At 52.3% G+C, this 16,337-nt stretch overlaps 1 protein-coding gene across 1 annotated transcript in view; it reads right to left on the bottom strand.

Moving 5' to 3' along the window:
• LOC123486425 (usherin-like) overlaps positions 1 to 16,337 on the bottom strand; it is a gene marked incomplete at its 3' end in the record, with an annotated part of 76,593 nt that overhangs the window by 29,093 nt on the left and 31,163 nt on the right. Inside the window, exons 11-13 of the mRNA XM_045217732.1 lie at positions 15,767 to 15,980; positions 14,583 to 14,751; positions 5,117 to 5,338 (exon numbers count right to left, since the gene is read on the bottom strand). Of these exons, the coding sequence (XP_045073667.1) occupies positions 5,117 to 5,338; positions 14,583 to 14,751; positions 15,767 to 15,980 (605 nt within the window). The remainder of the gene's footprint in view (positions 1 to 5,116; positions 5,339 to 14,582; positions 14,752 to 15,766; positions 15,981 to 16,337) is intronic.

The following is a 16,337-nucleotide window of genomic DNA, read 5'->3' as shown; positions in this document are numbered from 1 at the left end:
ACCTCTACGCAGACGACACCATTTTGTATACATCTGGCCCTTCATTGGACACTGTGTTAACAAACCTCCAAACGAGCTTCAATGCCATACAACACTCCTTCAGTAGCCTCCAACTGCTCTTAAACACTAGTAAAACTAAATGCATGCTCTTCAACCGAACGCTGCTTGCACCCGCCCACCCGACTAGAATCACTACTCTCGACGGGTCTGACCTAGAGTATGTGGACAACTACAAATACCTAGGTGTCTGGTTAGACTGTAAACTCTCCTTCCAGACTCACATTAAGAATCTCCAATCCAAAGTTAAATTTAGAATCGGTTTCCTATTTCGCAACAAAGCTTCCTTCACTCATGCTGCCAAACATGCCCTCGTAAAACTGACTATCCTACCGATCCTTGACTTTGGCGATGTCATTTACAAAATAGCCTCCAACACTCTACTCAGCAAATTGGATGTAGTCTATCACAGTGCCATCCGTTTTGTCTCCAAAGCCCCATATACTACCCACCACTGTGACCTGTACGCTCTTGTTGGCTGGTCCTCACTACATATTCGTCGCCAAACCCACTGGCTCCAGGCCATCTATAAATCACTGCTAGGCAAATCCCCGCCTTATCTTAGCTCATTGGTCACCATAGCAACACCCACCCGTAGTATGCGCTCCAGCAGGTATATCACACTGGTCATCCCCAAAGCCAACACCTCCTTTGGCCGCCATTCCTTCCAGTTCTCTGCTGCCAATGACTGGAACAAATTGCAAAAATCTCTGAAGCTGGAGACACTTATCTCCCTCACTAACTTTAAGCATCAGTTGTCAGAGCACCTTACCGATCACTGCACCTGTACACAGCCCTGTCATGAGCTCTCTCTACTCAGCCTAACTAGCTCCACCTGTCCCTGCTCTGCTCGGCTCTAATTACTCTGCCAGCTGCGCTGCATTACCCACTAACCTCTCCCAGTATTTAAGGCCCTGTCTTTCAGCTCTCCGGTGTCAGATCGTCTGCAAAGCTCACACCCGGAACCTGTTTGCTCGCGCTTCTGGCTCACCCTGGTTTTGTGACCCCGGACCTGCCTGGTTTTTGGATACTCTTCTGCCTCAGGAGATCCAGACCTGCTTCTGCCATTACGACTCCTGACTACTCTTCAATCCCGGTAACTCTGACCAGCCTTCTGCCTTGCTACTACGTATTTTTGGATTTCCCTTGAACTGTACTGCTGCCTGGTTTCATTCCGCCCCGTTGTGTCTGTGTTTCCTCCCCCCCCCAGGACTTCTGGACCACCAACCACCGGCGTCATCGGACGCATCGCTGCCACTGGGGGGAGGCACAGACCCAGCACATCGGACGGGATAACCCCTGGAGCCTTCACTCACTCCCTACATCCCTTTCCCCTTAAGTTTAAATAAACTTTCTGGTGTGACGCAATTGTGGTCCTCTTGTCGTCTGTCTGAACCGTGACAGTACGATCTGACCATCATGGACCCAGCGCACACTTCCCCCGACATGGAAACCGAAGAACCTGAGCAACCCACCGCTATGCTACGCCTGGAACACACTGAGAGAGAGCTAGGCCGCATGAGCGGCGACATCACCTCTCTGCTTCAGGCCGGCTACCAACAGCATCAGCAGTTCCAGCAGCACCAGCAGCAGTCCCAGCAGCAGCAACAACAACTCGCCATGATCATTCAACTCCTCACCAACCTGACCCCAGCCAGTCTGCCCACCAGCCCTGCCCCCGAGTTACCTGCCCCGGTCATTGCAGCCGCTGCTCCGGAACCCAAGATTGGAAACCCCGAGCGGTTCAACGGCGATTCAACCCAGGTCCGGCCATTCCTGACTAGCTGCCGACTTCAGTTCTCCTTGCAGCCAAGGACCTTCGCCACGGAGGGGGCTAAGGTTGGGTATGCCATCACTCACCTGACGGGCCGAGCTCGACTCTGGGGAACAGCAGAGTTCGAACGTCAAACCCCCGCATGTGCAACCTTCGACCTGTTTGCTGAGGAGATGCTGAAGGTGTTTGACCTGGATTCACCAACCGCAGAGGCGTCTCGTGAACTGTTCAGTATTCGACAAGGCAGACGTACAGTCGCAGACCATTCCATCGACTTCCGAACCCTGGCTAGACGAAGTTCTTGGAACACACCATCGTTGGTGGACGCGTTCTTCCATAGTTTGGCTGACTATATCAAGGACGAGTTGGTCTCCCAGGAACTGCCTTCCACTCTTGATGAAGCCATCGCACTGACTGTCAGGATCGACAGTAGGATACAGACCCGTCGTCGTGAGAGGGGGCGCCAAGGTCCACCTACTACCGGCATTCGGAGAGATCCGACTGGGTTCCTGTCATCTACTGCCACTCACCCAGGTCAGCTTGATCAGTCTGAGCCTATGGAGATTGGGCGAGCCTCTCTCACTCCTGCAGAGCGCCAGCGGCGCTTCACCTCAAACCTCTGCCTCTATTGTGGAGGTGATGGACATCGTGTGGTAACCTGCCCTTTAAAGGGCCGAAGCTCACCGGGCATAGGGGGAGTCCGGTTGAGTTCAATGACCATCCAGTCCTCCGACCGCAAACCCCTGCTGCAAGTTCACCTCCGCCTCCCTGACTCAACTCACACCCTGGCTGCTCTGGTGGATTCTGGCGCCGAAGCCAACATAATGGACATCAAGCTGGCACGCCAACTGGGACTGGAGAACCTCCGTTTGACACCTCCTATTCCTGCCCGGGCACTGGACGGACACTTACTCGGATCGGTCACTCATGTCACGGCCCCGGTATCGATGGGTCTGTCCGGAAACCATCAAGAAACTATCCAGTTTCACCTGCTCCCCTCTCCAGGCCAACCCCTCATCCTGGGTTACCCATGGCTCCGCCTGGCACAACCCTCAGCTCGACTGGGTGACCGGGGTGATCAGGGAGTGGGGAGAGGACTGCCACCGAACCTGCCTGCTTGCCGCCGACTACCCCCTCGGCCAGTACCTACTAACTCCGCTCCTGACCCCTCCAAGGACCCTGTGTCGATTCTGCCAAGTCCCTGCATCGTTGCAGCTCTGACCTGGGCTGTTGAGGAACAGGTGCTGGAGGCTCTCCGTAACCAGCCAGGTCCCAGCACTTGCCCAGCTGACCGCCTTTTTGTCCCCGAAGACCTGAGGTCCCAGGTCGTTCAGTGGGGACATGACTCCCGCCTAGCTTGTCACCCTGGCTCCACCCGCACTTACAACCTGCTCGCCCAGAGGTTCTGGTGGCCCTCTCTGAGGAAGGATGTACGGGAATTCGTCCAAGCCTGCCCCATCTGCAACCAACACAAGTCGTCCTGCCAGCCCCCCAGCCGGATTGCTGCAGCCCCTGCCTGTGCCCAGGAGTCCGCTGGTCCCTGCTGCGCCTTGTCCTCCTCCTCCACGGCTCGTCGAAGGTGGTCTGGTTTACACCGTCCGCCGCCTGCTTCGGTCCAGACGGAGGGGGTAGGGGTCTCCAGTACCTCATTGACTGGGAGGGCTATGGACCTGAGGAAAGGACCTGGGTGCCAGCTAGTCGGATTGTGGATAGGACTCTCATCACCGCTTTCCACCAACGGCATCCTGATCAACCTGCAATCCGTAGGGGCCGCCCCAGAGGGGTCCCTAACCGTCCGGCCCGCTCGGCTTCCTGTCCTGTGCCTGACCCTGTCTCGGGACCTGTCCCATCTCCCGACCACGGCCCTCCGGCTTCCTCCGAGGATGAGGACGTTCACTCGGACCGTTCGGAGGAGTTCTAGCCCTCCTCCGGCTCCCCTCCTCCCGCCCGGCGTGGTGTTGCTCTTGGGACTTCTGGGGCCGTCCCTTGGGGGGGGGGTTCTGTCATGAGCTCTCTCTACTCAGCCTAACTAGCTCCACCTGTCCCTGCTCTGCTCGGCTCTAATTACTCTGCCAGCTGCGCTGCATTACCCACTAACCTCTCCCAGTATTTAAGGCCCTGTCTTTCAGCTCTCCGGTGTCAGATCGTCTGCAAAGCTCACACCCGGAACCTGTTTGCTCGCGCTTCTGGCTCACCCTGGTTTTGTGACCCCGGACCTGCCTGGTTTTTGGATACTCTTCTGCCTCAGGAGATCCAGACCTGCTTCTGCCATTACGACTCCTGACTACTCTTCAATCCCGGTAACTCTGACCAGCCTTCTGCCTTGCTACTACGTATTTTTGGATTTCCCTTGAACTGTACTGCTGCCTGGTTTCATTCCGCCCCGTTGTGTCTGTGTTTCCTCCCCCCCCCCCAGGACTTCTGGACCACCAACCACCGGCGTCATCGGACGCATCGCTGCCACTGGGGGGAGGCACAGACCCAGCACATCGGACGGGATAACCCCTGGAGCCTTCACTCACTCCCTACATCCCTTTCCCCTTAAGTTTAAATAAACTTTCTGGTGTGACGCAATTGTGGTCCTCTTGTCGTCTGTCTGAACCGTGACAAGCCCATCTGAAATTAGCCCGCCCAACTACCTCATCCCTATATTGTTATTTATTTTGCTCATTTGTACCCCAGTATCTCTATATGCACATCATCTCTTGCACAGTTATCATTCCAGTGTTAATACTAATTGTAATTATTTTGCACTATAGCCTATTTATTGCCTTACCTCCATAACTTGCTACATTTGCACACACTGTATATATATTTATTTCTGTTGTATTTTTGACTTTGTTTTGTTTTACCCCATATGTAACTCTGTGTTGTTGTTTTTATCGCACTGCTTTGCTTTATCTTGGCCAGGTCGCAGTTGTAAATGAGAACTTGTTCTCAACTGGCTTACCTGGTTAAATAAAGGTGAAATAAAAAAATAAAAAAATAAAATAAAAGTAGTATATTGAACATATACCACAAACCCCAGAGGTGACTTATCGCTATTATAAACTGGATACCAAGGCTGTCAGCCAATCAGCATTCAGGGCTCGAACCAAACAGTTTATAATAAAAAATAATGCGCTGTTTCCATTAAGTGTCATCAAGTACTGTAAACCTTTTTTGGGTGAGCGCCGAAGGCATACATCGACATCCTCAGGACCTTTTTGAACGTCCGAAATCAATGTCTCTTTCTTGACCAGCCTGTGTATTTAGTGTGTGGCGTAGCTTGTGTAAATCTCTCACCTGTTAAAGGTGTGTGTGGCATCCCTCTCTCTGCATCTCCACAGCAGACCAGGGTATCCTCTATGACTGTACCACCGCAGCACTGGGACCCGTAGCCATCATGGAGCACCCCTCCACAGCACAGTTGCCCCCCTGACGGGGAGTAGGGCACCCGGCCACAGCAAGCGTCACCCATCCCCACCGACACACGCCCCTGTCCCGGGTCAGGACAGCACACCTCACCTGGGGGAGAGGAGGAGGAGGAAAGGAGGTGGAGGAGGAAGAAGAGGAGGAAGAGGAGGGGGAAGAAGAAGAGGATGAGGATGAGGAGGAGGAGGAGGAGGGAGGAGGAGGAGGAGGAGGAGGAGGAGGAGGAAGAAGAAGAAGAAGAGGTGGAGGAGGAGGAGGAGTTATCTGTCAGTTTTTGTTTTGTTCGTATGGTAAGAAAACATTGTGATTAAGTTTCAAATACTGGAAACAGTTTATTTCCCAAAACATTTTGAAGAGAAGTGAAACTGAAACAGATGGAAACGATATACAGTGAGGGAAAAAAGTATTTGATCCCCTGCTGATTTTGTACGTTTGCCCACTGACAAAGAAATGATCAGTCTATAATTTTTATGGTAGGTTTATTTGATTTGTGAGAGACAGAATAACAACAAAAAAATCCAGAAAAACGCATTTAAAAAATGTTATAACTTGATTTGCATTTTAATGAGGAAAATAAGTATTTGACCCCCTCTCAATCAGAAAGATTTCTGGCTCCCAGGTGTCTTTTATACAGGTAACGAGCTGAGATTAGGAGCACACTGTTAAAGGGAGTGCTCCTAATCTCAGCTTGTTACCTGTATAAAAGACACCTGTCCACAGAAGCAATCAATCAATCAGATTCCAAACTCTCCACCATGGCCAAGACCAAAGAGCTCTCCAAGGATGTCAGGGACAAGATTGTAGACCTACACAAGGCTGGAATGGGCTACAAGACCATCGCCAAGCAGCTTGGTGAGAAGGTGACAACAGTTGGTGCGATTATTCGCAAATGGAAGAAACACAAAAGAACTGTCAATCTCCCTCAGCCTGGGGCTCCATGCAAGATCTCACCTCGTGGAGTTGCAATGATTGTAAGGGATCGGGGGTTGGCTGGGTCTAGACAGAGTCTGACACTTCCCCGATCTACAGAGAGGGGGAGTCATCAGACTCGATCTGGTTCACCTGAGTTCTGAGCACACCTGTCAGTAATTAGTGTAGGATTTAAGGTGTGCTCAGAAGTTCAGTCGGTGCGAGGTATTGTTCCATTGTGACTTGCTAAGCGTTTTGTTCCGAGAGAGAGAGAGAGTTTGTTGTTTTTGATTACCCGTGTATCCGACCTGTGCCTTGTTGTTTGACTCCCCGAATTGCTTAATCCTCTACTTGTCTACCCCAGTGATTACCGTTCTCTGATCCTGTGCCTGTGACCTCGACTACGACTAAGCCTGCTCCTTTGGTACCTCTGCCTGTCTATGCCTGGCCCGGTTTTGACCACAGCCCGCCCGACCACGATTAAGCTATTCCCTTGTCTGTACTCTAATAAAGCATCGCTATTCTGCGATTGGATCTTACCACTCTGTCCGAGTATTCATTACAGAATACCTCGCCATTACCATGGATCCAGCGGAATTACAGAGGCGATGGGAGATACAGGAGAACCGGATGGATGAACTCCTACAGCTACTCCACGCTGGTGCGGCTGAAGGCACCACACCGAGCACGGTCAGTCCTCGTCATGCACCTCCGATTTCCCTACCTACAAGGTACGACGGGGAACCTGGCAAATGTCAGGGGTTTCTACTCCAGACGTCCCTGTATATGTCATATAATCGTACTATGTTTTCCGATGACCGTAGCAGGGTGGATTTCATGATTTCTCTGCTAACGGGAAGAGCACTGGATTGGGCTACTGCGCTTTGGGCAGCTGAGGTCCCCGAGCTGAATGCGGAAGTTCAGTTCAAGAGACTGTTTCAAGAGGTGTTCGACCACCCAGTATCTGGGCGTAGTGTGGGAGACCAACTATGCTAACTTCAGCAGGGCCGTCGCACAGTAGCCGACTACGCTGTAGAGTTCCGTACTATAGCAGCCGGTAGCGGATGGAGCGAGACTGCTTTGCTCACAGTTTTCCGAAGAGGGCTGCGCAAGGACGTACAGACTGAGTTGGCTTGTCGAGGAGATATCACTGCGCTACATGAGTTTATCAAAATAGCCATTTCTATTGATAATCTTATAGTGCAACACAAGGCATCCACAGTTCGGGAGCCCTCGATCACTGGTCCTATGCAATCGACAGAGCGGAGGAGAGAATCTGAGGAGGAACCTATGCAACTGGGACGGTCACCTCTACAAGGGTCGGTGAGACAACAACGTCGGCAAGACGGACTATGCCTGTATTGTGGTCAGTCGGGTCATTTCGTTCGTCAATGTCCGGTACGACCTAACCATACCCCAGGATATCGCCTCGGAACTGCCAAACCGGTGAGTGAGACTCCCGTGTTGAACATTACATCTAAACAAACGTATGTACCTGTTACCTTATCTGTCGGAGAGAAAGTGCGCAGGTTGGAAGGACTTATTGATTCCGGAGCGGCGGCCAGCTTTCTGGATATGGGTCTTGCTGAGGAGTTGGGAGTTCAACTTATCCCAATTCAACCTCCCCTGCGAGTCAACGCGCTAGACGGTGAGCCCATGGGCACTGGGTTCATTACGCACCGTACCGGGGAAATCAAGTTACAAGTGGGCTCTCTGCACCATGAGAACATCATTCTGTTCATCATCTCCGCTCCACGGGAGCCGCTAGTCCTCGGCCACCCCTGGCTCGTTACCCATGATCCGGTCATCTCCTGGAAATCTGGCGATATCACGGCTTGGAGTGAGGTATGTAGGGCTGAGTGCCTCATTTTACCTTGCAAAACGTCTACTGTGGAGGATGCGAAGGGTGCGGTGTCTACTGTTGTTCCTACAGAGTACCAGGATTACGCGCCGGTGTTCTCCAAGGAGAGGGCTACCGTGTTACCACCGCATCGGGCCTGGGATTGTGCAATTGATCTGCTATCCGGGGCTACACCTCCTCGCGGACGAATCTACCCTTTGTCACAGCCGGAACGGGAATCAATGAGCAAGTATATTGACGAGGCACTTCAGCAAGGGGCCATTCGCCCATCTACGTCTCCAGCGGCATCCAGTTTTTTCTTTGTTAAGAAAAAGGATGGCGGACTGCGTCCTTGTATAGACTATCGAGGTTTGAACGATATCACCATTAAAAATCGTTACCCCCTTCCTTTGATTCCAGCAGCCCTCGAGCAGGTGGGGCAGGCCTCCATCTACAGTAAACTGGACCTCAGGAGTGCGTACAATCTGGTGCGCATTAGAGAGGGGGATGAATGGAAGACCGCCTTCATCACCCATCGAGGACATTATGAATATTGTGTCATGCCCTATGGACTTACTAACGCGCCCTCGGTGTTCCAGGCGTTCATGAATGACATTTTTAGGGACTTGATTGATCGTTTCGTCATAGTGTACATTGATGACATCCTAATCTACTCTAACTCTCTGAGTGAACATGTGTCCCATGTACGACAGGTTCTGGACCGACTCCGCCAACACTCTCTGTTCGTGAAGGCCGAGAAGAGTGAGTTCCATGTCACGACGATTTCCTTCCTTGGGGCCATACTCACTCCCGACGGGGGTAAGACTGGATGAATCCAAGGTACAAGCTGTACGAGACTGGCCTCAACCCCAGACGGTGAAAGAGCTTCAGAGATTCTTGGGGTTTGCCAATTACTATAGACGGTTCGTGCGTAATTTCAGCACCACCGCAGCTCCCCCTGTCGGCGATGACCAGCCACAAGGGGCGTGGTCTGAAATGGACGGAGGGGCAGTGCGGGCTTTTGAGACATTGAAACAACGATTTACCACCGTCCCCATTTTATGTCAGCCGGATCCTACCTTGCCGTTCATCGTGGAGGTGGACGCCTCGGAGGTTGGAGTTGGAGCCGTGCTATCCCAGCGCCAAGGTGAGCCGCCCAAATTACGACCCTGTGCTTTTTTTTCGAAGAAGCTGAACCTGGCCGAGCAGAACTACGACGTGGGAAATCGTGAATTACTGGCGGTGAAGTTAGCACTGGAGGAGTGGAGACATTGGCTGGAGGGAGCAGCTCATCCGTTCCAAGTGCTCACGGACCACCGCAATCTGGAGTATCTTCACAGTGCTAAACGACTGAACACCCGACAGGCAAGGTGGTCTTTGTTCTTCAACCATTTTCAATTCACTGTCTCTTATATTCCCGGGTCCAAGAATTGTAAGGCGGACGCGCTTTCCCGACGGTTCGAGCGCGCGGACAGACTGGTTGAACCAGAACCTATCCTCCCCATGAGTTGCCGTGCTGGTCCTGTGAGGTGGGCTATCGATGACACGATTCAGGAGAGCCTACAAGTGGAACCAGCCCCTCCAGAAACCCCGGTGTCGAAGGTGTTTGTACCAGCTCCGCTTCGACCTCAACTGATGGAATGGTGCCACACGTCGCTAGGATCTGGTCATCCCGGAATCACTCGAACTACCCGACTCATCAGTCGAAAATACTGGTGGGATTCCCTCACAGATGACGTCCGAGACTACGTATTATCCTGCCCAGTATGTGCTCAGTCCAAGGCGCCTCGAGCACTACCGGAGGGTAAGCTGATGCCATTGCCAACTCCTCAACGACCCTGGTCGCACGTTGCGATGGACTTTGTTACCGACCTACCAGAATCAGAGGGCCATACTGTAATTCTCGTGGTCATCGATCGATTCTCAAAGATGTGTCGGTTAGTACCCATGACCCGTTTACCTAACGCCACTCAGATGGCGGAGACTATATTTAACCAGGTGTTCCGGCAGTTTGGTGTTCCAGAGGATATTGTTTCCGACCGGGGACCCCAGTTCGTATCCCGGGTTTGGAAGGCCTTCTGCGAACGCTTGGGCATCTCGGTGAGCCTCACCTCCGGATATCATCCCCAGGCCAATGGGCAGACAGAACGGCTCAACCAGGAAATTGGGAAGTATCTACGGCAACAATGTTCGCGGCAGCCGCAAGAGTGGAGCCGATTCCTTCCTTGGGTAGAGTATGCTCAGAACTCACTCATTCACACCTCCCCTACGTCTAACGCCCTTTCAGTGTGTTCTAGGGTATCAACCACCCCTGTTCCCGTGGGATACCGCACCCGGGATGGTACCGGCGGTGGACGAGTGGTTCCGTCCGGAGTCGCAGGTCTGGGAGACGGCCCATCAACATCTCAGTCAAGCCTCACAGCAGCAAAGACCTATGCCGACCGACGCCGGAGACCTACTCCCACTTATCAAACCGGGCAACGAGTGTGGCTGTCTACCCGAGACCTGCGGTTCCGACGGAGCTGCAAGAAGTTCCAACCCAGGTACATTGGTCCCTTCAAAGTACAGAGACGTATTAACCCTGTCACCTACCGTCTGTTACTCCCTCGACAATACAGGATAAACCCAACGTTCCACGTCTCCCTGTTGAAACCTGTCCATTATAGCCCGATGTATCCACCAATCGCTCAACAACCTACTACACCACCTTTGGAGGATGAACAGGACACCACCTATACAGTCCACGAGATACTGGAGTCAAGACGGAGACGAGGGGGCATCGAATATCTCGTGGACTGGGAGGGATATGGACCGGAGGAACAGTCCTGGGTTCCTGCTAAGGACATACTAGACCCCGCTCTCAAGGCCACTTTCCACGCTGAACACCCAGATCATCCCGGACCCTGACCCAGAGGAAGACCACCCGGTAGAGGTAGAAGGCCGTCAGGAGCCGGCCCTGGGGAGGGGGATACTGTAAGGGATCGGGGGTTGGCTGGGTCTAGACAGAGTCTGACACTTCCCCGATCTACAGAGAGGGGGAGTCATCAGACTCGATCTGGTTCACCTGAGTTCTGAGCACACCTGTCAGTAATTAGTGTAGGATTTAAGGTGTGCTCAGAAGTTCAGTCGGTGCGAGGTATTGTTCCATTGTGACTTGCTAAGCGTTTTGTTCCGAGAGAGAGAGAGAGTTTGTTGTTTTTGATTACCCGTGTATCCGACCTGTTTCTTGTTGTTTGACTCCCCGAATTGCTTAATCCTCTACTTGTCTACCCCAGTGATTACCGTTCTCTGATCCTGTGCCTGTGACCTCGACTACGACTAAGCCCGCTCCTTTGGTACCTCTGCCTGTCTATGCCTGGCCCGGTTTTGACCACAGCCCGCCCGACCACGATTAAGCTATTCCCTTGTCTGTACTCTAATAAAGCATCGCTATTCTGCGATTGGATCTTACCACTCTGTCCGAGTATTCATTACAATGATCATGAGAACGGTGAGGAATCAGCCCAGAACTACACAGGAGGATCTTGTCAATGATCTCAAGGCAGCTGGTACCATAGTCACAAAGAAAACAATTGGTAACACACTACGCCGTGAAGGACTGAAATCCTGCAGCGCCCACAAGGTCCCCCTGCTCAAGAAAGCACATATACATGCCTGTCTGAAGTTTGCCAATGAACATCTGAATGATTCAGAGGAGAACTGGGTGAAAGTGTTGTGGTTGTCACACCCTGGCTCTTGGACTCATTATGTTGAGCCAGGGTGTGTTTATTTTCTATGTGTGTATTTCTATGTTGGTGTATTCTATGTTTGCCTGAGTGACTCCCAATCAGAGGCAACGAGTGTCAGCTGTTTGCTGGTTGTCTCTGATTGGGAGCCATATTTAACTGTCTGTGTTTCACTTTGGGTTTGTGGGTTTTTGTTCCTGTTTAGTCATTGTCACTATTGGACTTCACATTCGTCGCTTTGGTTTGTTGTTTTTGGTTGCTTTAAGTAAATAAAGTCAACATGTTCTTTTCACTCGCTGCGCCTTGGTCTCCTTCACTCCTCGACGAACGTGACAGAAAAACCCACCATACCAAGACCAAGCAGCGTGTCCAGGAGCAGGCAGCCTGGACGTGGGAGCAGATCTTGGACGGGCAGGGGTCCTGGACCTGGGAGGAAATCCTGGCCGGGATGGATCGCCGGCCATGGAGTGAGACGGTGGAGGCGCGCCGTAGAGAGGAGCTACGGCGTGATCAGGGTCGTCGTCGGACGGTCGTGAGGCAACCCCAGAAAATTTTTAGGGGGGGGCACACGGCATGGACGACGGGGCTGACGGAGGAGAAAAGGGGGCTGATCCAGAAGGCCACCAGGCCAGGGGTACACCGCCCTGTACGTCCTGTGCGGATGCCTCACACAGAGTGTGTGAGGGTAGGCATTCAGCCAGGACGGGTGGTGGCCGCTATTCACTCCAGGCCTCCTATCCGTCTCCACAGCCCGGTTCGGCCTGTCCCTGCTCCACGCACCAAGCCTACGGTGTGCGTCGACAGCCCAGCCCGGCCTGTCCCTGCTCCACGCACCAAGCCTACGGTGTGCGTCGACAGCCCAGCCCGGCCTGTCCCTGCTCCACGCACCAAGCCTACGGTGTGCGTCGCCAGCCCAGTCCGGCCTGTCCCTGCTCCACGCACCAAGCCTACGGTGTGCGTCGCCAGCCCGGTCCGGCCTGTCCCTGCTCCACGCACCAAGCCTACGGTGTGCGTCGACAGCCCAGCCCGGCCTGTCCCTGCTCCACGCACTAAACCTACGGTGTGCGTCGCCAGCCCGGTCCGGCCTGTTCCTGCCACCCGCACCAAGTCTACGGTGTGCGTCGACAGCCCAGCCCGGCCTGTCCCTGCTCCACGCACCAAGCCTACGGTGTGCGTCGACAGCCCAGCCCGGCCTGTCCCTGCTCCACGCACTAAACCTACGGTGTGCGTCGCCAGCCCGGTCCGGCCTGTTCCTGCCACCCGCACCAAGTCTACGGTGCGCGTCGCCAGCCCGACCCGGCCTGTTCCTGCCACCCGCACCAAGTCTACGGTGCGCGTCGCCAGCCCGACCCGGCCTGTTCCTGCCACTCGCACCAAACCTACGGTGCGCGTCGCCAGCCCGGTCCGGCCTGTTCCTGCCACTCGCACTAAGCCAGGGGTGCGAGAATTCAGCCTGGTAAGGCCCGTTCCTCCTCCACGCACCAAGCCAGGGGTGCGAGTCGACAGACTGGACCAGGGGCACTATGGGGGGTGTATTGGAGGGTGGTGGTCAAGGCCGGAGCCAGAACCGCCGCCGAGGAGGTATGCCCGCCCAGCCCTCCCCTGGTTTGTTTAGTTGAGGCGCGGTCGCAGTCCGCGCCTTTAGGGGGGGGTACTGTCACACCCTGGCTCTTGGACTCATTATGTTGAGCCAGGGTGTGTTTATTTTCTATGTGTGTATTTCTATGTTGGTGTATTCTATGTTTGCCTGAGTGACTCCCAATCAGAGGCAACGAGTGTCAGCTGTTTGCTGGTTGTCTCTGATTGGGAGCCATATTTAACTGTCTGTGTTTCACTTTGGGTTTGTGGGTTTTTGTTCCTGTTTAGTCATTGTCACTATTGGACTTCACATTCGTCGCTTTGGTTTGTTGTTTTTGGTTGCTTTAAGTAAATAAAGTCAACATGTTCTTTTCACTCGCTGCGCCTTGGTCTCCTTCACTCCTCGACGAACGTGACAGAGGTCAGATGAGACCAAAATGGAACTCAAAATGGCATCAACTCAACTCGCCGTGTTTGGAGGAGGAGGAATGCTGCCTATGACCCCAAGAACACCATCCCCACGTCAAACATGGAGATGGAAACATTATGCTTTGGGGGTGTTTTTCTGCTAAGGGGACAGGACAACTTCACCGCATCAAAGGGACGATGTACCGTCAAATTTTGGGTGAGAACCTCCTTCCCTCAGCCAGGGCATTGAAAATGGGTCGTGGATGGGTATTCCAGCATGACAATGACCCAAAACACACGGCCAAGGCAACAAAGGAGTGGCTCAAGAAGAAGCACATGAAGGTCCTGGAGTGGCCTAGCCAGTCTCCAGACCTTAATCCCATAGAAAATCTGTGGAGGGAGCTGAAGGTTTGAGTTGCCAAATGTAAGGCTCGAAACCTTAATGACTTGGAGAAGATCTGCAAAGAGGAGTGGGACAAAATCCCTCCTGAGATGTGTGCAAACCTGGTGGCCAACTACAAGAAATGTCTGACCTCTGTGATTGCAAACAAGGGTTTTGTACTAAGTCATGTACTAAGTCTAAGTCTAAGTCATGTTTTGCAGAGGGGTCAAATACTTATTTCCCTCATTAAAATGCAAATCAATTTATAACATTTCTGACATGCGTTTTTCTGGATTTTTTTGTTGTTATTCTGCCGCTCACTGTTCAAATAAACCTACCATTAAAATTATAGACTGATCATGTCTTTGTCAGTGGGCAAACTTACAAAATCAGCAGGTGATTAAATACTTTTTTCCCTCACTGAATGTAGTTTTCTTGTGAGGCAGAACATTAACAACTATAGATTTCGCTAAATTATTTCCTATGGGTACTCACCGGTTGCCACAGGAATGTAGTATCCTCCACAGCATTGGTGGTCCGGAAGAGGTCGGAGTAGCTTCCCACCACAGCACACAGTGTGGGAGGAGTTTGGTGAGGGCAGGTAATGCCCCTCACAGCACAAGTGTAGAGGCTTACTGGTGTAGACCACACCATCACAACACACCTGGAGAACACACACGCACACACACACAAAGGAAGAAAGAAAGAGAGCGAGAGAGAGAGAGAGAAAGGGAGAGGGAGACAGAGAGGGACTCAGAGAGAGAGAGAGAGAGTGAGAGCGAGAGAGAGAGAGTGGGGTGGGGGGGTGGGGTGGAGAGAGAGAAAGACACAGAGAGAGAGAGTTAATTAGCTGTGTACAACATGCCGTGCTCCCTCCACCTGTGTTCAGGTAGAGTATATAAAATGGCTGCTGTGTGTACTGCTCTTGTTCTACACCACTGGGCCTGTGCCTCTGTAATGACTCGACTGTATTATGGGATAAAGTGTGTGTTCTTTTGGGTACACCTGGGTTCTTTTGTCTTCATCATCCTGGTGTGGGTGTGTGTGTGTGTGTGTGTGTGTGTGTGTGTGTCGCATGATTCCCGCGCTGAGGGGACAGACGTATGGCGTATGGGTAGCTTGCCAAGTTGGCAGGCTTTCAATGACATGAGGATTGCAGCAATCGTCAGACGACAAGTTAATCTGTTTAGTGAAAACAATCGCTGGGAGGAGGATGATGACTGTATCTCCTGCATAAATAAAACTGTTTCAAACATCTGACTGTGTCTGTTGTGTTATAGCAGGAGAGCTTTACACCAGCGTTTCTCAAATCCCAAGGGGGGCAGTTTTGTTACATCCCTATACTTGCACACCTGGGCCCCTATGCATAGTACTTCTTAGCCTCTTACATGAGATTTACTTCTAAGTCGCACAATTCTGAGAAAATGTTCAGAATTATGATGTTTTCCTCCAAAGTATAATAATTTAACTAGTCAACTAGCTGTGCTAGTATTGGAATGGAACACAAATGTGCTGCCCCGTGTTGCGCTTTTACTCGAGAACCAGAGTTGAGTAAGGATTTCCAGTTTGTTTATTTGTCATATACACATGATATACATGAAGGGAGTTACTATGTTACTACCATTATGTTATTACATTCTATGGGCAACAACTTATTCTATGTGTAAAGAGGGAGTTACCTGTCTCTGAGGTTGGTAGCAGGACGTCCCACACACCCGCTGAGAGGCGGCGCACTGCAGGTAGGAGCATCTGACCTCTGACCCCTCACCCCCCTGGGTCACCCCTGACCCCCCCTCGGCCCCCCCACAGGGTCTCAGCGTCTTCCTACACACCTCGTAGCCTAGCATGATACCACTGGGCTGGCCTGGAGAAGACCACTCAACCCTCACTGATCTGGAGGAGGGAGAGAGAGAGAGAGAGAGAGAGTTGGAGAGAGAGAGAGAGAGAGAGAGAGAGAGAGAGAGAGAGTTGGAGAGAGAGAGAGAGAGAGAGAGAGGGAGGGGGCAGAGTGAAGGGGGAGTTTATATTTTAAACTACTGTACCTTTGGGAGATACTAACCATGAAGGAGACACAAACCCACACACTTCTACTACTGTCCGTGTGTGTATGTGTGTGTCTATTTGGGTGTGTGTGCACGTGCGTGCGTGCGTGTGTGTAAACTAGCATGTGCGATACTTGTCATATTTCAATCACACCCTAAGCCGTGCCACAATTCTCTCTCTCTCTCTCTCTCTGCCGGACGTAGCTTG

This window comes from Coregonus clupeaformis, unplaced genomic scaffold, assembly GCF_020615455.1.
Source record: "Coregonus clupeaformis isolate EN_2021a unplaced genomic scaffold, ASM2061545v1 scaf1199, whole genome shotgun sequence".
Classification (NCBI taxonomy): domain Eukaryota; kingdom Metazoa; phylum Chordata; class Actinopteri; order Salmoniformes; family Salmonidae; genus Coregonus; species Coregonus clupeaformis.
Note: the sequence above shows the minus strand (reverse complement) of the source record. Positions and strands in the feature narration are given on the sequence as shown.